At 40.2% G+C, this 23,130-nt stretch overlaps 1 protein-coding gene across 5 annotated transcripts in view; it reads right to left on the reverse strand.

Moving 5' to 3' along the window:
- Positions 1-3,761: 3,761 nt before the first annotated feature.
- Positions 3,762-23,130, reverse strand: part of ASXL3 (ASXL transcriptional regulator 3) — a 100,371-nt gene continuing 81,002 nt past the window's right edge. For 4 of the 5 annotated variants that reach the window (XM_081918480.1, XM_081918481.1, XM_081918482.1 and 1 more), the window contains 4 exons: positions 19,594-19,690; positions 18,446-18,551; positions 15,126-17,034; positions 3,762-13,963 (listed from right to left, as the gene is read on the reverse strand). In XM_081918480.1, coding sequence (XP_081774606.1) covers positions 10,319-13,963; positions 15,126-17,034; positions 18,446-18,551; positions 19,594-19,690 — 5,757 coding nt within the window. In that variant the 3' untranslated portion in view covers positions 3,762-10,318. Of the gene's footprint in view, positions 13,964-15,125; positions 17,035-18,445; positions 18,552-19,593; positions 19,692-20,777; positions 20,864-23,130 lie in introns of those variants that run through there. The other variant, XM_081918483.1, reaches the window with a different exon arrangement.

A 23,130-nucleotide genomic window follows, 5' to 3' on the forward strand; every position in this document is an offset into this window, starting at 1 on the left:
TGGAGGTCTGTTCTTAACCTGAAACCGTTCTTAACCTGAGATTCCACTTTAGCTAATCAGGCCTCCCGCTGCCACCGCGCCGCTGCTGCACAATTTCTGTTCTCATCCTGAAGCAAAGTTCTTAACCTGGGTTAGCGGAGTCTGTAACCTGAAGTGCCTGTAACCTGAGTTACCACTGTACATTCAACCACTTCCCTCCTTCCCCTTCCCTCTTTCAATTTTCCCATAATTCCTGCATATTCTTATATGTCCATTTAATTCAATTTCTCCTTTTATTTTACCTCATTAATATATATTATACTGTTGACTTTACCTTAGTCCTGCCAATGTAAATTTAGAACGCTTCCTGGTTGGGATGCTCTATCTGGTACAAAATGCCGTGGCTAGACAGCTGATGGGGACAGACTATCCTCAGCACATAAGCTTGCATTGGCTGCCTATAGGTTACCTTAGCAACTTGAGTCCAGGATATTTTTAGGACTGCCGGATCCCTTATATCCCTCCCCAATCAATGAGATATTTGCGGGAGTCTCTGTTGGTGGTCCCCCATGGATCAGATGCACAATGCATAGCTAATGGGAGCTGGGTATTCACTGTTGTCGACCCAGGTCTGTGCAACTTCTTCTTGAGAGTAAACAGGTGCCCTCCTTGCTGAACTTCAGATGCATGTCTAAAGGAGTATCCACACTTTCCTTTTGCCCCACTCTTTACAGGTACAGTACAAGTCTGTGCTTTAAAGCTCCATGTCTGAAGGTGCTTTTCTTCTTCTTTCTTTTGCTCTGGAGTTCTCCCTAAGAAAACCTGCTCTTTAGCACTCAACTGCACAAACATCAATTCAGGTTTTCTGTGGATTACTCTTTGCTCAGATTCAGCTTTAAAGAGCAGATTTTCACAGGGAAAGCTCTGGAGAGAGAGAAAAGCGGGGGAGGCACTTGGAAATATAGAGCTTTAAAGCACAGATCATGCCTTGAAAGCATGGAAGTGTATGGATAAGCCCTAAAACTCGTTCCAGCAGACATTTTAAGGTAGTGCTACATTTTATAATAGTTTTTATTCTGTCATTTTTGTTGCTGTTTCGATGTACAATGCTTAGAAATGTGAATGATTAAGCAGTATATAAATGTCTTAAAGAAACGAACACTGGCTGAATAATAATGTTAGTATAATTATAAAATGGACAAATTTTAATTAAGTTTCATGTAGGCAAACAAAATTTATTTTCTTACAAGCTGATCCATTTTTGTTAGTGGAGCAGAGACCACTATGCTATGGCAATGGATAACAATGTACACAGGCCAAGCAGTTAAGCACTTTTAAGTTGAATTGATTTTAAAATGGGAGAGTTATTCAACCCCATGTTTGTTTACTCAGAAGTGAGTCCCATTATGTTCAATGAGGCTTACATATGATTGCTGCTTGAACATATGCTTAAACCCTCCCAGTGTTTTTAGTAGGACCGAAGTGATAAGATTTTCAGCCTCTCATTGTATTTAGGTTATTTTGCTATTGGAGCAGAAATGGGAAGTCCTGGAAAATAATGGAACTTGGTCATTTCTAGTGATTTGACTTATCAGCTTTGTGAGCTTGTTGATATTTTAGGAGAATATGATTCTACCCTGATTTTCTGGATACCTTGGTTTTTATGTGTTCATCTGTGCCAGATGTTACTGGACTACAGCTCCCTCTATCCCTGTTGCATAATTGGCTGGGGCTAAAGGGAATTTGGGTGTCCAACAACAGCTGGAGGATCATAAGTTCCTCACTCCCGAATTTATGTGCTTGCTTTTCTGTTATCTATAAATATGCAAAACAATAAAAATAAAGAATCCTAAGGCTGCTATTTGAGAGGTCAGTGCTGCCCTATCCCATGTAGCAGTGGGTTTTGCCTTTGGAGTAGCCAGTTCCTACTAAAGTAGATCTCAAGGCCACTGCTGCAATCCACCAATCCAAGTTTATTTCCTTCATTTGAGTGAGGCTGCCTTAAGCAGAGTAGCCCACAATTTGCTCCTCTTCCTCCTGTGATCTCTGCTGGTTAGTCAATTCAAATAAACGTGGGCCCTTCCCCTTGTCACTGAGGGATTGTTGCTTTCTAGGATTCCTCTGAAAGCTTCCATGCATCTAATAATTGCACAGAAGGGAGAATTTCACGTGTGGCTTTTCCCATCATCACATTGCAAAGCTGAGGAAAATGGCACCTGACTTCTATGTGGTTTTTAAATTGGCCTCTCAGGGTTTGGGCCTAGTAATCCTTGGCAATCCTACCTGTACGCTAAAGAAGCAATATGTGTTCCATTCTGAGAGAGGAGGGTATTATCTATAAATTTGTAACTAGAAGGATCAAGTATTTCCAATATCTTCAAAACAATTGGAATACTTCAGCAGATGCAATTCTCCTGATGCCATGGGGGGAAGGTGACAGCATGTCCAACCTATATTGTGACAGCTGCACTGGCTGCCAAATACAGTAGTACCTCAGGTTGCAAACATCACGGGTTACAAACTCCGCTAACCCAAAGGTAGTACCTTGGGTTAAGAACTTTACCTCAGGATGAGAACAGAAATTGCGCAGCGGCAGTGGGAGGCCCCATTAGCTAAAGTGGTACCTCAGGTTAAGTACGGTTTCAGATGTAAGAACGGACCTCTGGAACGAATTAAGTTCATAACTAGAGGTACCACTATAGTTTCTAAGCACAATTCAGTGTGCTGGCTGTAATATTCCTTGTAGCCTGGGACATGTAAGTAAATCCAACTCCTCTTATATGAGCTTCCCTGCATATTAAGATGTGCTCGTTTAGAAGAATAAAAAGAGAGCGAGAGAAGAGCCTTCTCTGTGATAGCCCCAAGGCTTAGAAATGCCTTTTCAGAAGTTCTTCATTGTTTGTTTCTATAGGCCTCTGGAAATTAAATCAATGCTTTAATTGACACTGGCTGTGTCTTATTAATAACTTTTAGGAGTTGGTTTTAGTGTTGCTTGACTCTTTCTGCAAACCATTTGTTTTAGTGATTGTATGTAGCACATATGTGAAGGTATGTGAATTAATTTTGGGGAGAAACCTTCAGGCTTCAATGTCTTCCTCAAAAACGTCTTCTGCTCCCCAGTTCTAATTTAATAGGTAATATTAAAGGAACTACTGTGCTGGCTGGTGAGTTTTCACTACCACCACCAGCAGCAGATTTTGAGGTACAGTAGAGATGTTGTCTAGCTGTTGCACAACATGAGGAAAAGAGATGTATCGAGAGCAGGCTGGGGCCACTGTTGCAATCTCCATCACAATTGTGTGATGATCTCCCTAGTGACATTTTGAATGGGATTTCTACTGGCACCCAGCATGACTGGCTGAACAGCCAAAGTCACACATTGAAGAGCGCTCACTGTGTGTGTGTGTGTGTGTGTGTGTGTGTGTGTGAGAGAGAGAGAGAGAGAGAGAGAGAACACACACTGGATGTTCTCCAATATATTCCTCAGCATATAGCTGACCTTAAATCTGTGTGGATGTGACATGACTTCACATTTCAATTCATTTTGTATATTTCTGTAGTTATTATAGGTACGTAGATCCATTTCGTGTGCCGTCATTTTACAGCACAAGTTAATTTGGGGCTATTTTGAGAACAGGAGAAAAATAGTTTGTACAACATAAATGCAGATGATTACCAGTTTGAAAATGTGCATATCCCCCCCCCCTTTTTTTGGTTTCTATCTTCCTCATATACAATGAATAGCTTGTTTTCATATAGCACACTATATAAATGCAAGGGGAAACAAACAAACAAACCATGTTTATTTTTGTTTTTATTTTCTTTAGAATATTTCAATATTGAAGCCCAAATTGTTATTTTCAGGGGACTGGGAGGGTAAAGAGCAATCATGTAGACAAAACAAATATTTTCATTTGCTTACTTTTGTATGCAACAAATGGTTTTCTTTTTAAAAAAGAAAGACAAACAGCACCATTGATGAGAGAGCATGATCCCTGAATTCTAAACCAAACACTGCCTCTTAAAAACAAAAAGAAAAAGTTAAAACTTTCCCCCCACTCAGTCACATTTAGTCAGGTAATAAAGCAAGCATAACAAGTAAACTGTAGCAATGCCATTGAAATCAACTGCTCCCCCTTCTGAGAATTTGAAGAACTTGTCCTATAGGAATAGTTTTCTTTTTCTTTGGTAGAGGACTGAAAGGAGGTTTTATTTTTCTTTATGCAGATGAAAAAATATCTATGCATGGTAGGGATTTCCTATCACACACACAATGTATGTTCTTCATGCAAGACAGATATGGGTTGATTTCACATTGCTGTTATCATGGGCAGGAGAAATACTACCCTAAAAAAGGCATTGAATGGCTAGTGTCAAAGAGATGTAAACATTCCAAATACTGACAAAATTAAAAATAATAATAATAACATATACAAAACCTGGTACCAAAAATGGCAATTGATTTAGGTTTTTGTAAAGCAGGAAAGAATAAATTTTACAGCAGTACAAGAGAATTATGGCAACAAAGTAAAGCACTTTTCTTGTAACATTCATGAACAGTACAAATACAACAAAGTATTCTACAGGCTAAGTTATCTTTTAACTATCAAATATAGTACAAAGCGAAATATGTGCTATAAAAGAAGCAGCTCCTTTAAATTAGACAAAAAATACTATTTTGTTGGTTTTACAATGACGAAGCATGATGACTGAAGACAACAGGATTTCCCTCTTAGATTCAGAAACATTTAGCTACACAGGTCCATGATAATCCACTGGAAAAAGTGTTGCTGGCCTTTCCCCCAGGGTTGTAGAGAACTGAAGCTGCCACACAGAGTCATTCAGTGTCTAACATGGCCTGACATACGTGAGCTAAGATGATCCCATTAGATGCCATTTTTTTTAGCTGTTTTGAGTGTTGATCCTGGGCCTTCATCATACTATGCAAAACCAGAGACTATAACAACTTCTCTGAAATTGTGCGCGTGTTTATTAGGGCTGCAGCATAAGGTAATTTCACTTTAGAAACTGCATTATAAAGCACCATATGCACCAGTTTAGAAGAAACTGAGCAAGAAATTCCATGGTCCTGAAATAGAATTCAGTAACTCACCCTGACAACACATACCACTTTTAGAGGGAGATTTATAATACAGAGGAAATACATCTTTGCTTTATGGCTCAACCTTCCCCCCAGATTAATTTCATGCACTACACCATAGCAAGTAAATGGAATGCAAAATTGGGGATTGCCTACTTCACCAAATCTTTACATTATGTCCATAACAGGACAAGGGCATTTCAGTTTAGAAAACTCTTTGTAGGAACACAAAATGCACACAGCAAATGTCCCACCATTATGTACAGATTTCTGGGATATGTGTAAAATATATGAGAGTACATAGAAGAACACAAGGAGGAAGATTCTCTCCTTCAAAAAGTGCTGAAATGAAGGTGAAAAAACTTTGTGGGTATTTACTGAAAAACTTTATAAACTTCATTCCCCATAATGGTTAACACATGATATTTTTGCACTAAGCTCATTTTTGCAGTCATGAAAAACAGCAATCTCAGTTTATTCTTGGTTAGGGCTCCTCTTCCTGGATTCTTCAAGTGAAAGTCAGAAGCTCAACATTTTATGTGGCAAGTGGCTTTTCACCCACTGTAAAGTATGAGTGACATAAATGTGTACCTGAATGGCCATAGACATGTGCTTCAGAACCCAAACTGGATTGGGTATGCAGGTGCACTTAAACAGATTTTTAAAGATGTGAACATGTTGCTCATATGTGTTGTCCTGTAAACTAGTGCCACACTGGAATGGGATGGGAAATTTTGTGATCATTTCCTTCCACAAAATGCACCCTTTGCATAACTTGAGCTAGATAGGAATAAAAGTATTGGATAGCTCAGTCGGTAGAGCATGAGACGCTTATTTAATCTCAGGCTCATGGACTCGAGCCCCACCTTAGGCAAAAAAATCCTGCATTTCAGGGGGTTGCACTAGATGATTTGTGTGGTTCATTCCAACTCCACAATTCTATGATTCTTTCAACTGCAATGATTAGAGGCCTGGATATGTGAGGACAGTGTCTTTGCCCCCAGTGGCATCATCCAGTAGCCAAATCTGATTGCTTACATGGCACCATGATATTCTACTATTCACTGTAACATTTCTGACTAGCTGGCATCACCCAAGTCCTTTCAAGTACAAAAAAAAGGATGAAAGCAGCAGCAGCAGATAGGGAAACAATAGCTTTGAACAGGAATTAAAATATATGCAGAAGACTGGACAATAAGGGTTTTTCCACATATTTTCTCCCCTCACCTCAAAACAGCAACTTTTTCATAAAAACAACAAACTTAACATTCAGTGCAGCACTGGAATGAATTGCTAAATGACTTGTAGAGTTGATGGAGATGTTAATGAAGCCGACTAACCTCATGCAAACAATCTACTCTGCTGAGCAGTGTTACATCTGGGGAGAGGACTCAAGGAAGATCTCTAGTCCTCCTCTAAATGAGAGAAAATCCATCTTGATTTCCACCCTCTTCTAATTATGAAGATGGAGGTTCAGTCTTCCAGGAGTCTCTTCTCTGATGTTACATTGCATACTCAAGGAGGCTAGTGTGAACACTGCCAGTTACTTGAGGGGAGCTAGGTAGCTGCATCAACATCTTGATCAGCTCTAAGTATCTAATTAAATGAGCTGAACTCTTTTATTTACTTAACCTTGGGCAACTCTCACATACCATTCCTTGTCTCATGCCACCTCAACATTTCAGGGACAGCCTGTCATCCCACCCCCACTTCATTTGTTTTTGTTCATTGTTTTAAAATGAGGTGTGTGAATTGCTGCATGTATTCTTTTTTAATTTTGTTTTAAGAGCCCATAATTCTGAGGGGAAGGATCCATATACATAAAAGAAATAAACGAAGGTTAATACTGGGAAAATCGGAAATAAAATGTGGCAAAAGGTGCTCGTGCAGGCATACCCAAACATAGCCTTTATGCACAGAGTTGTGAGTTTTTGAGGGTCTCATCCCATCTCAGATCCAATGCATAAACCTTTCAAATGTCATATCACAAACAGCCTGATAGCGGGAGAGTCCAGTGCTATTGAAATTTTGGCAAAAATGAGAAGGAAGGCCAGAATAACAAAGTTAACAGAATATTTGTTTTCTTCTAGATAAAATATATATTATAAACCACTACTGCCACCATCAGGTGTTTCTAAATAGTAAGCCAAATGAGTTCTAGGTGGATCATCAGGGAATAGTGGCTTAATCTCCACTAGGGAGAAGTTTTGAAAAACATGTAATAATGTCTAGCACCATTTTGTCTCATGCCTTTTTTTTTAAAAGAACACTTTCTCATATGCTAAGTAAACCAACTACAGCCACCCTACCCTCACACATGCATCCATGCAGACCCAAACAGAGGAGTAAATATTCTGTCATTAGCCATATCTTTTGTGCCAAACTAGATTCAACAGTAGCAAATCTGTGTGTATAGAGCCAGATTTCCTGCAGTTGTGCAGAAAGCAGAGGTGTTTTATCTGCCAAAGGGGCACAGTAGAGAGGAATGCTAAAACTTCCTTTGTCTGCTCGTCTCCCATGCACTGAAGCACCTTTCTCCTAGCTAGGCATTTCTGGTTAAGTAAGCCTGGAAGCAGAGGCTATGGGAAGGTAAGAAGCAGAACCAGGGGAGGGTTTCGAGCTCCTTACACATGTGCCACTTTTCCTGCCCCCAAATCAGACCTCTATATAATTGAGGAGCATCTAGGTTTTAAATGAAGACATCTGCTGCAGTCTTGTCCATCCTGGTCCTTATTTCAACATTTATAATTGAAGTACAACTCCTTTCAATATTAGGCTAGCCACAGCATAGATCAACAAAAGATGTAGTCAAAATTCCATGTAAGTCTAAGAGACTTGTGTAGGTTTACTTGGATGTAATCCTCAATAAATCACGTCAGGTTTACTCTCATGTTAGAATGCATAGGATTGTAGCTTTAAGTGCTTAACTTTCACTGAATGGTGTCCAGATTTCCTGTGGTATATTTTCACAGTAAATTTTCTTTCTTTCATTAGAGATGACAAACCTTAGGACAGGTAGAAGACATTCTAGTTAAAAGCTGATGCCCATGGTTATTTTGATAAAAGATAGACAGTAACTAGACTTCACCTTTGCTCCTAGGAATTTACTGGAACTGGGATTTCATCCACTGCATTTAACTAGGATATCACAATTCTAATGTTAAATTCTTCTAAATTTTAACTAAATATGCAAGCACATGCATGTTTAACAAAGGCCCCATTTAGCCGTCTATTTTGAACATTACAAAAACATGCTTTTAAAATAGGCATTTTGGAGGCAAAATCTCTTCAAGGGTACCTGAAAGTGCTGAAAATCTGCATATTATTTATCTCTTACAAATGAGTGCTTTTGATCTACACTATTCTGTTACATTGCCAGTTCCGGTAAGGCAATTATGATTATCTATTCCTTTCATATTGAAGAGTGTCAAGACAATCTGTTGGTCTTGCTAGGAAAACAAAACAGGAATCTAGTCAAACCATATAACCTCTGGTTTAAGGAATGTTAAGCCCTGCCTATTCCAGTTTATTTAATAAAAATAAAAATAGGGGAATGGCAGATGTTCATGTTAAATGTGGTCCGATAAGAAAATAAATACAATTTCTAAACAGCTGAACCTCACTAACATGCAGATATGCCTGAAAAGTTTAATTTATTCTTTAGTAACAAAAGTTAAACTCATGCAAAACAGAAAAGTATGTCTTAATTTTATATTAGTTTTATTTCCCTTACTAAGTTAATACTTTGGAATAAAACATAAATGTAGCACAATTTATTTCAAATTTTAAAATATTTGTTCTGGGCAGAATTTAGTGTAGCACCTTGCCATTATAAATCTGTCATGAGGAGTAGTAAGAATTGTCAGTTTTCTTGCATGGACAGCCAGGCATTAGTAAGTTTATACTGTGTGGGTATGAATGACATATTTCTCCATGGTAAGAAAGAAAAGCCATTTTCAAGATAACCAGTAATCTCCTCTTGCCAAACTCCACATTTGTATCCCTTTAAAATATTTTCCTTATTCATAATGAGAAGTAAGCAATTTGCCTCAGCTCTTCTCCCCTAGTTTGGTGGCCAATATGTCTCAAATATAACTATCAGCATAAACCACTACTAAATACAATACTGAGAGCTAAAAGATGCAGTATCCCTTTAAAATCTCTTCATTCCTCTAGCCATCCTACAAAATATTTGTGGTGTGAACTCTCTAACACACAAAAAAAGTGATTACAAGTAAATTTAGTAAAATATTTAAAAATATATCAAGCTGTAAACATATTTAAAAGGACTGTAAATCACACATTATTATTTTTGCTTTTTTTTGGATCTACACAGAGAATCAAAGAAGATTTAGTTTTAGGCTATTGAAATGATATTGCTCAGAACATGCTTGATGCTTACATAATATGGTCCATATATGCATATAAGTTGAGTATCTCCCTTCAGGATAAATTGATAGATGAGGTTTGGGGAAGATAAATGGATTAATATATTATAATCATTGTAGTTATTCTCTCTCTGCCCTGCCCACCCCACCCTCCACTTCCAAACTTCTAAAATCATGCAAACTCCAATTTGTTACAGGTAACCCTCAACACCTGGCTTAATTAAAAATTTCCTTCAGTACAGCAGCCTAAAGGGACCAAAATTACCAAAGTGTCTCATTCCCCCTCCATTTTTTTTTGCTGCGTATTAAGTCAACCATGGTTGGCAACTGTGGCTTCAGGAATGTAATTGTTACAAAAACTGCCAAATTGCAGTAGTTATAATGGCCTGCTAGTGATAGCAGAATATTATTCTTCCTGCTCGTTGTCTCTTCTTCGTCAATTAGTGTTCTCCTGTATTCTTGCACAGTTCCATGCACAGAAATTTGGAGAATTATGGATCTCGTAATTCTTTTACTAGAAGAATATGTTACATTTATACATGGGAAAAAATAATGTTCAGCACTTTGTGCACATAAATAGAAATGAAAATGCATAATTTTTTTTTGCTTTACTTTATCAAAGTACTTTAACGAAAGTGTGGTATGTTTTAACTTTTTTTGTGCACGTTACTCCAAGGGGTCATTCTCACTAGGATGAGCCATGCAAGCAGGTACAACTCATTTCTCAACAAAGCTTCCCCAGAACATTTTGTATCCAGATACAAAATGGCCTAAAATATTCCAGTTCCTCCTTTTCTTGCCTTTGCCTTCCCCACTGCTAACCAGGGATACTGCATCTCTACTTTGGATCCTACCGAACCACTAAACAGGCTACACACAATTTTGAAGGACCTATGCAGTCATCATGGCAGAAGGCTCCACAGCCTTTGCACACTATCATGGCTTTCAGCCTGCAAGAGCATTTCAGTTCCAGCTCATCTGCACTGCTGCTGTCAGCAAATTTCTGAACCGGAATCTGAGTGTTCTGAATAGATAGGCTTGGGGCTGTATTTGAACTACTTCCTAAAATTCCGATAGATTTTTCAATTGCAGATGCTGCCCTTTTGAAGCTTGTGCTACCAAAGTGTATCGTAGGGTAATTTCCGCAGAGCTGCTGCTGCTGCTGCTGAGTCTGTATTTTCTGAGCAGTTAATTGGGCAAAAGGCTTCTGCGGCTCAGAAAGTAAATAGGAAGGGAAGTCGGCATTTTTCAACGCAAAGGCTTTCAACTGTTCTTTTACTTCGCTCTGATCATAAGATGCTTGTTTCATGCCCAGCTCACAGCTGCTGCTTAAACCTTCCTCAAAAGAAACGGGTTCAGATTTTATATTGCTACAGATGCTTGCCGGCTGAGGCCAACTAAGTCTTTTAGTGGTTTCCATGGTAACTGCCGGTTGTTTGTGATCAGATGGAGCTTCTGCACTGGGAAGAGGAGGGGGCGGTGGGGGTGGCGGAGGGGGAGGAGGTGGGGGCAGAGGGGGAGGAGGATGCACTAATGTTTTGCTCTGCAGAGTCTGTGAGGCACTAGAAATGTCATCACCTTCCTTAATTTGAACGTTAGGGGAAAAAACACTCGCCAGCCTCAGTTGGTGAGGTGCTGCAGACATGTTGACCTCTCCCAAAACCTTCTGCTCTAGGTGCCTGCTGAATGCAAAGGCGCTGCAGCCAGATGGGGCCTTCAGTGTCGCCTGCATCAAAGCGGTGGTAGGAACAGGGCCTCTTGCAGCCATTGGCAGTTGGTAGAAATGCTGCCTGTGTGAGGTACCTGCTTCTGCATGGAAGCTGCCATTTTTGTCAATGTTAAATAGGTTCTGCTGGAAACTGCACGAGGGCAGAGGCCTCTTCTGCTGCTTGATCTCTGGGCTATGTGCAATTCTGCTTTGAATGGCATGCTTGCCGGACCACTCTTGTTTAAACAGCTGGCCGTGCCCAAGTTGGCCCATGCTGGAATTGATGATACAGGGACCCACTGCATCCATTGATGGCTTCCCAGGCTCACACTTAACCTCCCCCGCTGTTCTAGCCATCCTCTTTTTGGGGTGGTTCTCACGCTTCCGGATTTGCAGTGGGGCTATGGTGGCTACTGTAAATCCTCTGCCATCTGTATTTGGAGAACTGGAAGTGTTTTCAATTGCATTCCTCTCAGATGTCACTGATTTGCATACTGAGGTAGCTTGCAAAGGCAAGGGAAGCCTGTTAATTTCTAGCTTGGCTCCTAACCTGGGCTGTGGCAACACTTTCTCCAGTGGCAGGTTGCCTTGCAATAACTGTGTCACCAGCGGATTGTTGGCTTCCACTGAAGACAAACGGCAGCTAGAGCTTCCAGCACTTGTCACTCTTTTTAGTGTTTCTGTTGTCAAGGACAAAGAGTTTTCCATGGAATCTGTAACAGATGTCTTGGAGTTTTGTGTTGGCTGCGCACTTGTGGCTATTTCTGCACCCTGGAGAGGCATTTCGGGCCTTGCAAAATCTTCCGTGTCCATCCGAAAACATTTGTCAGATTCATTCACTTCCGACTTAACAGGCATGGTGATGCTTGTCACAATATTCCTCGAATGCATCTCATTTAGATGTGCAAAACCCAAAGGCTCCGTTTTGACATTTTTTAAACAGTTTTGCTCGGTATATTCTTTATGCTTATTTGGATTAAGATGACTGACCAGAGACTGGTCAGTGCTCATTGCCTCATCATCATTCCAACAGATTCTCCTAGTAGGGTTATATGGGTTGGCACAGACATTGTCTGATTCACTCTTGAAAGCCAATGGGCCACGTAACTGTTCTGAAAAACCTTGGCTGGGAGGAAGGGCTTCAAGTCGTTTCTCTTGAGGCATGAGAGGCACTTCTCGAAGACTGGTACATGGTGCTTGCAAACGTTTGCCCTCTTGCTTTCCTGTAACAGTGTTGAAGCCAGTGCTGTGCTCCAGATTTTCATTAGTAAGCAGCTCTGGCCTGCTTATTACAGACACTTGAGGACATGCTATATTTTGTGAGGCAGTTTCTGTCCTAAGAGGCCTGCTCTGCATATCTGTGCTGTTTTCTGAGTTTTCAACAGAAATACCCAGTGACAAGTTTGAGTTCATTGTTGTTGTTGTGTGGTCAACAATGACTTTGCAAGGTATAGATCTATTCATGGGAGCCTGTGCATAACCCACTGAAGATTTACCAGATACATCTAATCGGCTTCTCACTCCAGACTTTCTCTCCATAGCATCAGCACTCATCTTGGTGGAGTTCTCGTAAGAAGTTACTGTCATCATATTACTGGCAAACACTGAAATGGAAGTCCTGCCAACAGAATCCACTAATGGAAGTGTCTCGCTGCAATGTAAAGCTGCCCTAACGGAACTACTATTTGACAAAGAAGTAGGGTCACTGCATCCAGTTATGGCTATCTTATCAGAGTATCTATTTGTAGATCCCACAGGAGGAATCAGAACAGAGCTGCCAACCAGGTGATTTGGCAAATTACTTGCAATGGAGGAAGCTGGCACACTGGTGTACTGGCTGGAAATGGCACTGTTTGCATTGTTGCTTGGCAACCGTTTCTCATCTATGGAATTGGACAAGATGGTGCTGTCTGCTGTGGTTGGTGCAGTGGGGTTCTCAACACATTTTGGCATGATGGCAATGCATGGAGTGTCAGCTCCCTGGATGGATTTCAGCATGTTGACATTGCAAGGTTTTGCATCCGTGCTTTCAACAGACATGGAAACAGAGGACTTATCCAGAGAGCCTGCAAAGGGAAGTTCCTTAATTGCTCCCGACATAGTAGTGCTACACACAGACATGGGAACTGAATTTTTATTATATAGCACTGACACACTGTTACTTTCTGTAGAGGTAGATGAAAGCATTTTCTCACACAAATGAGAAACAGATATATTTTCATCAGAATTGTGAACAGAGATGTCAGTACTAGTTTCTGGTAAAGTAGGGGCGTTAAGCGACTGCTGCAGTACAACAGTAGCTTCCCGAAGGTGAACAGACTTGTTGCTAGGAGACCTGCAGTTGGGATTAACTATAATTACACCAGTAGAACCTTCAATCTTTGTTTCAGAAGAAGCAGAGATCTCCAGGGCTGATGGACCTTCCTTAGAGGCATGCTGAGACTTGGCTTCTTTGTTGTTCTGAAGCAAGTGGGCTCTCGCTTGGTGCTTTGCAAACAGTTTGGCCTTGGTCTGTTCCTTGATGTGGGCCAATGTCCTGGTCTTCCCCCCTTCACAGGGGCTCCCTAAACCTCCAGAGACAATGCTTGCTGCTGCTGCAACTGCAGCTGCAGCAGCTGCCTCCCTCTGAGCTCTAGCTTGTTGGGCTCTTGCTTTGATGTCTGCAAGGGTTCGAGCCCCCGTGTTCCTCCCACTGCTGGCTGATGTACTTGTAGAAGCCCTTGGTTCTGGTTTGGAAGCAGGCTGGCTCTTGATGATAAAAGGGGGGCCTATTTTGGAAAGCTGGATCTAAAAGGGAATAAAAAAAAAAGAACTGTCATACATACATACATACATACATACATACATACAATACTGTAGGACAAATTAATTTTGTCTGCATTTTAAAGTGAAACAGACCAATTTGCCAGACCTGGATGTATAAATCCCAGATGACTGGGACCTATCAGCTTCTCCAATTTTTTTGATGAAGTTTTGGTTCAATAAATGGGTACGTGTTTTGCAGGGAAAATGCATACAAGAACGCATATTTATGGGGAAATGTAAACTTTTAGTGCTTTAAAAAAGTCACCAAAAATGGGACCAAAAACACCTATGAAACTGAGCAGAAAACTGACACAGATTTGTTAGGTTAGTATAGCATAGGTGGGTGCAGGGACCTCAACCCACATACAGAGTACCAGACCATTCAAATGTTGTGGGAATCCCTGTTCCTCTGTGTGCTGGTTACTTATTTTTTTATCTTTAGCTTTAAATATAAACTTATAGAAGAAAGAATCCACTAGCTGGAATTGTTCTATTGAATTATCTAAAATTAAGGTAAAGGTAAAGGTACCCCTGCCCGTACGGGCCAGTCTTGACAGACTCTGGGGTTGTGCGCCCATCTCACTTAAGAGGCCAGGGGCCAGCGCTGTCAGGAGACACTTCCGGGTCACGTGGCCAGCGTGACATTGCTGCTCTGGCGAGCCAGAGCCGCACACGGAAATGCCGTTTACCTTCCCACTGGTAAGCGGTCCCTATTTATCTACTTGCACCCGGGGGTGCTTTCGAACTGCTAGGTTGGCAGGCGCTGGGACCGAGCAGCGGGAGCGCACCCCGCCGCAGGGATTCGAACCGCCGACCTTTCGATCGGCAAGTCCTAGGCGCTGAGGCTTTAACCCACAGCGCCACCTGCGTCCCTTATCTAAAATTAGGGTTGCCATATTTCAAAAAGTGAAAATCCAGACACAAAAGTTTTTGAGATTTTTTTGGGGGGGCAAGTTGTTGAGCTTTTGCCATATGTCTGGATTTTCCAGGACATCTTGCTAATTTCCACCTGCACACTGCTTTCAACCACAGTATTCTGAGGATGTCCAGGGATGTATGGCAACCCTACCTAAAATCCCAGTATACTCCGCAGAAACCTTTATCTGTCAATTTTGTTTCATTAAGTGTTGCCCTTTCAGTTTACCTTAAGAGGTGGGACTCTGGGCTCTTCTCTGGGTGGTGCTTCCCTCTCAGATGAACTTGCTGATGTATTACGATGTACCTGGTCATCTTCAATTCTCGCTCGCTTCTCTTTGCAGATCCCAAAACCATGGTGTTCAGCAGTCTTCCTCTTTGGAATCTCCAGGTCCCTATTTTCACCTCTTACTTCAGGCGACTTTGTAGGCTCTGATGACTTTGTTGAATAAGAACTTTCAAACCGACTCTGTGCAGTCCCTTGAAGTTTGTGAGACTTACTTCTACCCACTTCCGAGAACAACTTTTCTGATGAGGATGAGGTATATATTTTATCATGTGATTTAGATGGAAGAGATTCAGTATTTTTGCATCCTGCTGTTTCTGTTAGAACAGAAACTTCTAGCTGAGAGACAGTACTTTTCTTTTCAGTTCTTTGTAGAGCACCATGATTTCTAATTTTTATCACTTCTGGAGAAGAGTGTTCTGCCACAGAAGAAATGAATGATTTTTCTATTTCGGTATGTGATCTACATGGTTGGTTAGTAATGTTTCTAGACTGGGACTCTCCCACTGTTGAAGCCTCAGGTGTGACAGCTTTCATGGCTTCAGGTACACCTTGGATCTGTTTCTGTTGTGAAGCAAGGTCGTCTTCTTGAGAATTATTAGCAATGGTAGACACTTCTTCTTTCAGTGGTGACAGGGATTCTTCAGATGAACATGGTGATTTTCTCTGCTGACTAAATCTTTCACTCATTGGCGAATCTGAAAGCGGAGATGTTTCCAAAGGTAACAACAGACTATTCGAATGAGATGTTTCAGAAGCTAGAAGGACAGAAGACACTGAGGAGGTTTCAGATGTTAAGGGCACATCAGACATTGGTGAGGTTTCTGATGGTAAAGGTAAATTGGAAACTGGTGATGGCTCTGAAGTCAGAGGCAAATTTGACATCAGAGATGCTTCTGAGGTTACAGGTGAGGCAGGCATGGGAGATACTTCAGATATTAAAGATGTATTTAAATGATCATCAATAGGTTTTTGTTGACTATCAGCTTCAGTGTTTTCAGTGCAAGAAATGTCAGATGAGCATGCTGTTTCCAGAGATACTGGTGTGCAAGGTTCCTCTGAAGTTGACTGTGTGTCACCTCCAGGAGATGCAATACTGACACATGGTTCCTCTGGACTTTCGGAGGAAAATGAATTTTCAGAAATGCAAGCATTTTCAGAAGACTGTTCATCAGGGTCACTTTGAAGCTCCATATGTACAGCAACACTTCCACCAGTGAATAAGGAACCATTGAGGACAGGGGAATATTTTCCATGAGGACTTAGCTCTTTTGTACATTCCAGATCCTTTTCTTCCATATTACTGAGAGAGTTTGCAGATGAAGCAGACTGGGAAGGTGATAAACTGTTTTCCAGCTGATCGGTCATGACTGACATTTCTTCCTGGGGGTGTTCCAATCTCTCCTCCGCCTTAATTTCAACTTGACACAATGTACTTACTACATCAGAGTTCCCTGAAAGTGGCAAAGTTTCTGTTTCTTCATTCGTACCAACTGGGCTGACTAGTTGCTCGGAATTCACATGTTCCGCTTTATGGCTCTCCTCTTGACACTCGCAGATACTTGTCTCAACCTCCTCAGCAATCTCCTCTTGAATAACAGATTCTTCAGGTATCAAAATGCCTTCTGCTTCTGCTATTAGATCCTTGGTGGGAACATGTTCCATGTTGCAAAGGGAATGGCAAAAATCTCTCTCTGGCAATAGTGGCAGCTGGTTGCTTTTCTCCTCATGATCATCAAACGTTGACTCTCTTGAAGGACCAGGCAATTCTGAAGACCCACAGAGGGAAGGCTCTTCATTACTGCTTTGTACAGATGTGAGCTTCACAGATTCCTCTATTGACATTCCCAGCCTAGTCAGAAATCACATAGTTAATTATGCAATCATCACATTTCAGAGAAAGCATTAATTTCAATCCATGCTACAAAAGCACAATCTCTAGATGACAACCTGAGATCCTCATCTACAACAAGTACATTTGACTCATAAAACTGCGGAACTGCACCAACCAGGAGGAGGAAACAGGTCATTAGCAAGCAATCACCAGCATTTCCATTGGTGGGTATCTGATTAATGGGCTGCCTCCTTTTCATTCTAGTTGGTTAGAGATATGCAGGAGCAGGCTTCCCACTGGACACTAGTGCGGCTCACTGCTCTGTTACATCTCTGATCAACCAGAACAAAAAGAAAGTGGGGCATGGCTGGATATCCAGCTATGGAAATGCTGGGGCTTGCTTGCTGCTGCTGAATGCCACCACAACTATCACTACCTCCTGGTTGGCTATGGACCACTTTTTGTTTTCACTCTGGTTGGTTGGAGCAGCATCTCAGTGGGCAGTTTCGATAAAAAAAGATGAAAGAATGTGGCTTCACTGCTCAGAGCTTCTGCCCTGGAGAGACAACAGTCTTATGGATTAGAAAATAATTTAAAACTAAACCAGAACACTGTTGCATTCATGACAACTTTCGGAAAAAAAATATGCATGGCAATGTTTAAACTTGTGTCAAACATGTGGTATGAGTGTTAAACACCAGGGCATGATACATGAATTAAAGTACAAAAGGGGTACATGAGTGGGAGATGCTGATACCAGAAGTGAGCAAAGCTGGCAGAATAGCAGTGAGGGCAAAGAGACTGTGGGGACAAAAACTAATGGGGAACGTCCGCAGGTCAGCCTCCTGCCCCCTCTATGCTTTAAACTGCATGCTCATCCCAACTTTAAATATAATTGGAGCAGACCAGCATTTCAGGAAACTGCTGACATACTGCAATAATTTTATCCACTATTTGCAATACCAGAGCTGCTGCCAGTACCATAAATTATCTACAATTACACTTCTCTCTTCACATTTATCTCCAACAACCTGCCTTGAAATATAGAAATGACATTGTCCCTGCTCGTAAATTTACAGTTCAGATAAAGCAGATGGTTTGATAAATGATTAGTGGGGGACAGAAGTTCGGAGGGGATCACTGGCATAGTGAAAAGCATAGGCAGAAAAAGTTGCAGTGGTCCATGCAAGACTTTTCTAGATAAGTGGGTTTTGAGGGAAAGAAATGGCAGGAGATGGGCAAAAAACATGTCACAATCTAATAATAATGTGAGGCTACAACCATTGCCACAATTAACTAGGCGGTTTATTTTTAAACCAAATAACTGATCTATGTGAAAGAAATACATGTTAATGTATATATTAATATATTAATGTAAATCTCAGGCCAATTCTTTGTTTAATGATTTTTTTTTTACTTTGCTACTTACTTTTCCCCATAAAATCTTTCAAAGAACTTCTCTTTCCAGTGCTCTGTTTTCTTCTCCTTTTCAATCTCTTGTCTGATGCGCAGCTGCATTTCAGGAGTAAATTCTCCTAAAAGATACAAAGAGGGCAGTTTTGAATATGTATCCAAATATCCAAATATTGTATCCAAATATTTGAATACAAGTTCCTAAGGATTTTTACAAGGGTGCAGTTGGGATTTGAGTGGGGGTCTCTGCAGAAGCGCCATTGAACAGACAATGTGCAAACACAGCTTGGACATTTGTGTTGTAAGATTTCATAGACGGGACAAGTTCCAGAGATTCCAGTGCACATGTCCAAGCAGTTTCAAACATGCACCACAGCTTTCTCAATATCCTCATCCAGCTGCAGTTCCTTGTACTGTCCTGGATGCTGCTCCAGAAGGTCCCCCAACCTTTGGGAGCAGCTTTTCAGGTGGCATGGATGGCTGCAGTAAGGGGGGGGGGGACACCAGGTCTCATAGAATCATAGAGTTGGAAGGGACCCTGAGGGTCATCTAGTCCAACCCCTGCAATGCAGGAATCTCATAAGAGATGGCCATCCAACGCTCTGCTTTAAAACCTCCAAGGAAGGGGTGTCTACCACCTTTCACGGGAGTCTGTTCCACTGTCGAACAGCTCTTACTATCAGAAAGCTCTTCCTGTTGCTTAGTCTGAATCTCCTTTCTTGTAACTTGAATCCATTGGTTCGGGTCCTAGCCTCTGGAGCAGAAATGAATTAGACCTTCATTTGTTCAAATTTCAGCAAAATTAATCTGAGAGAAACCAACAATAATATTTTATTTGCAGCACTACCTTTGGCATTCCTGAAATACCATTGGCTGATTTAGTCACATGCATTTAGGTTTCCAAAGTTGACACTGATGAAAATGCTTGTTCGTATTTTTGAAAAGGCTGCCCAAGTGACCTCCCTTACTCAGGTGCAATAAACAGATGTGCTTAAATCAATTTGAAGATGAACCAGAGTGTATAATTTTTAAGTCCTGTCACTTTACATTTTATCTTACAAATGTATTTTGAGTGTGTGTATTCTTGGCCATGACACAAGAAGGCATCTCTTCGGGGAGGGAAAATCACTATTTTGTTAAATCTAATAACAAATAGAAAATTACCTTCTGCCAATCGTTGTTTCCACCCTTGTGCTGCATATGCAAAGAATTCATTATTTAGAGCGGAACTACTGAGGCGCAAAACTCCATCACTTCCCATCTAGAAAATAAGCCGGTGGTAGCAGAAGACACTGTCAGATATTGCTTCAACTAAGAGTACATAAGATTAGAGCTCCAATTACGTGAAACAGGGAAGGATAGAAAGTGGGAATAACAAGAGGGATAATCTAATATTTAAATAGCATTTTCATTATAGTCATCATATTAAATGCAAGTGGCCTAACCCAGCATCTGTGTGCCTACATTAAGGATGATCAAGTACTACTGATTCTAACAGCGTAATCTGATGCATGTTTATTCAGAAGGAAGACGCATTGTAATCCATACAATCTAACTCAGTTTCTGATCTAGCACATATTTTCATGACAGTAGGTAGGCTGAAACAAAAACTGCGGTGAAAAATAATTTGAGCAGTATCAGAAGTTAATATGGTGTGAACCATTTGTTTGTTTGTTTGTATGTATGTATGTATACACATACACACACACACACACACACACACTATATATATATATAATGATGTCTAACAGCAATTGTTACTTAATTGTAGCATTTTCTGAGAAGTTTTTTTTTAACAAACAGCAACCAATTGTGAGACCAACACTTTAGAAATCTTACACTGTGTAAGAAACCTTAAAAGAAAAATTAATTCACAGAATTGCTTAGGGTAGAAATTCCTAGCCAGAAAAGCCACACAGTACTAGGAACATACTACTGCTTTCTGTGCCCCTGCTTGATCAACTTTCTAATGAAGATCCTGAGATGCACAGAGAAATCAAGGAGAGATCTTAAGTGTAATGTGACTTTCAGAAAGTGAGTCATGGAAAGGAGGCAAAAACTGATGGGACTTAGAATAGTTACTCTTGGAACTAATGAGAAGAAAGGAAACTCTTGATGTATTTATTAATCACATATTCCCAGGATACAAGCTTGAACTTCTTGGGAATAGTAACCACAATGTCATCAAGAAAATGGCAGAGCTATCCCCTAGCTGCCAAGCCTTGGTATTCACCAATCTCTCTTCTTATAGTGAGAGGCCACTGAGAGCCATCTCACCATGATAACAACTGTTCAGTTGGTCTGAACAGGACTGAAAAGAACAATATGGACTCCAGCAAATGAGGGAATCCTTTAGTAGGGACATCTGCAATGTGGAGATGCCCATTTTAAAAGGCATACCAAATCAAGTTTCTCACTTTCCATTTCCAGCCATGCTTAGTCTGTCAAGATTTGTTCTAAGAGAAGAATTGTAGAAGGATAAGCCAAATTACATCCAATTAAAATCTGTTCTACAAAATTCCTACAAAGAATATAAAACCCATGAGATCAAAAAGATGCCTTAGAGGGGGGTTTCCCCAACTTAGGTCTCCAGCTGTTGTTGGACTACAACTCCCATCATCCCTAGCTAGCAGGACCAGCGGCCAGGGATGATAGGAATTATAGTCCAAAAACATCTGGAGACCTAAGTTGGGGAAACCCTGCCCTAGAGGATGCATTTCTACTTGGAATGAAATAGTGTAAAAAAGAGAAAAACTTAAATTCTTAGTGTTAAAGTAGGTGTTTTACTTCAACAGTCCACGGCCATAGAGATGGCACAATTAACCACTAAAGCTAAATTAGTATTTGGAGAAACATGCTAATAAAGCACTTTTAAAATACACTATTAATTTTTATGGCATTCAAGAAATGCTGTCCAACAAAGGCAATGCTTTAATGAGCCAGAACAACAAATGTTTTTGAAATGCATTTTATTATTATTATTCTGTTGGGCTTGGAATTCTGGTTTTGTCTGATTAAGCACAATGGAGATGTTAATTCCCAAACTTAAGCAATTATTTTACAAAGAATTCACACCAGAAACATTTTAGCTATTGTTTCTATTCTACTTAACGGGGGGGGGGGGGGACATTTGTCATAGCCCAGTGGCTATTTTCACAAGCCATTAAAATGTCAAACATTAGTAAATAGAACAGCACCTGGTCAGTTAATTTCCTACTGATGCCTAAATTAACTCTTGTTGCCAGAGACCACTGCAACACCAGCATGTTACAGAATTTGGCAACCTTCTATATAATTTCTACTAAAATCCTAATGCTCTTCAGAAAGGATGTATCATTGTTTTATAGGTAATCAGGCTCTTCTACATGGCTGATATATTAAGAAAAACTAAACCATCTAAATCCATTATTGTTCTCCCCCTTCACCCTGACCAGTATTGCTGTTGCTCTTATATAAAAGCTACTATTCAAGCATCTTACATAATTAATATTTAGATGGTATATTTCTCAAATAAAAGATTTTGTTAATACAGGCAGTGATTCTAGTATTAACACAGGCTGTAATAAATTATATATGGTTTTATTATACTGTTTCACAATGGTAAAGCTTGAGTTTCAGCACACTAAAAGCTTACCTCAGTAAGTTAGCTATATATTATTTAATATGGATTCTTCATTTTTAATAGAAAGCATTAAACTTCTGTTTCATTTTTTACATTTTTAAAGGAGTATGCCATAAAGAGAAATTTAGAGAATTTCCTGAAGATATTTGAAAGGGGAGGGTTGTCACTAAATACATTTAATGTCAGAAATATAGACAAAACATTGGTTGGCAGATTTTCAGTTTGCAATGCATATAATAGTACATACAAATTAAAAGCATGTGTACTATTAAGATATAAGGGAATAGCTTGTAAAACAATGCTGAGCAATTATCGTGCCTTGGCTTCAGAATTTGGACAAACCTCTTGGGAGCCAATTTATCAGGTGTGCGAGATTTGAGCTCTCCATGTCATACAGAAGTGGCCGTTACAAAATTTAATTCAGTGTATCCGCATCAGAAAGAGAAAAGAAACGATATGGAATAGCTCTCCCATATTTTTGTGAAACAAACTATTTGGTTCATGTTAGATCCCTTTTCTGCCTGCCTATCGTTTCATCTTGAGGATTCAAACAAATTAAAAGAAAAGTGTTCATAAGTGTCCAGATCAAAAAACAGTCCCATATAGCATGTGATCTAGAAAACCCAGAAAAGGTTATTATAATATGCTAACAGTTCAATTGAGCAACTTCCACAAAGATGAATTTTTTCAATGGGGTATTAGTGTAAGCTTTGGGGGGCATCAGTGTCCAAGCTGCTCTGTAATTGCAGTTCAAAATCATGCATTGGACTGGTTCATAAATTGTCTTGACTCCTGAAGGAGGACTGTGCAGGGCCATTAAGAAGGAGGTTTGATGGCATTCATAACATTGTACTGATGAACCTTTAAGCTAGTTTTACATACCGAATGGGAAATGAGAAATGATTTTCCAAGTCAAATTAAAATCAAAAGCTGTTTTTCTTCACTGTATTAAACTGAGGATATATATCAAGTCAGATTGCAAACGTAGAAGCGTATGTCATGTACATTAAACACACCACATCTAATGTTCATCTTGCTTTGTGAGACACCTATATTGGTCACGGTACATTGGTGTGCCA

This window comes from Podarcis melisellensis (assembly GCF_964234715.1).
Source record: "Podarcis melisellensis genome assembly, chromosome: 7".
Taxonomy (NCBI): domain Eukaryota; kingdom Metazoa; phylum Chordata; class Lepidosauria; order Squamata; family Lacertidae; genus Podarcis; species Podarcis melisellensis.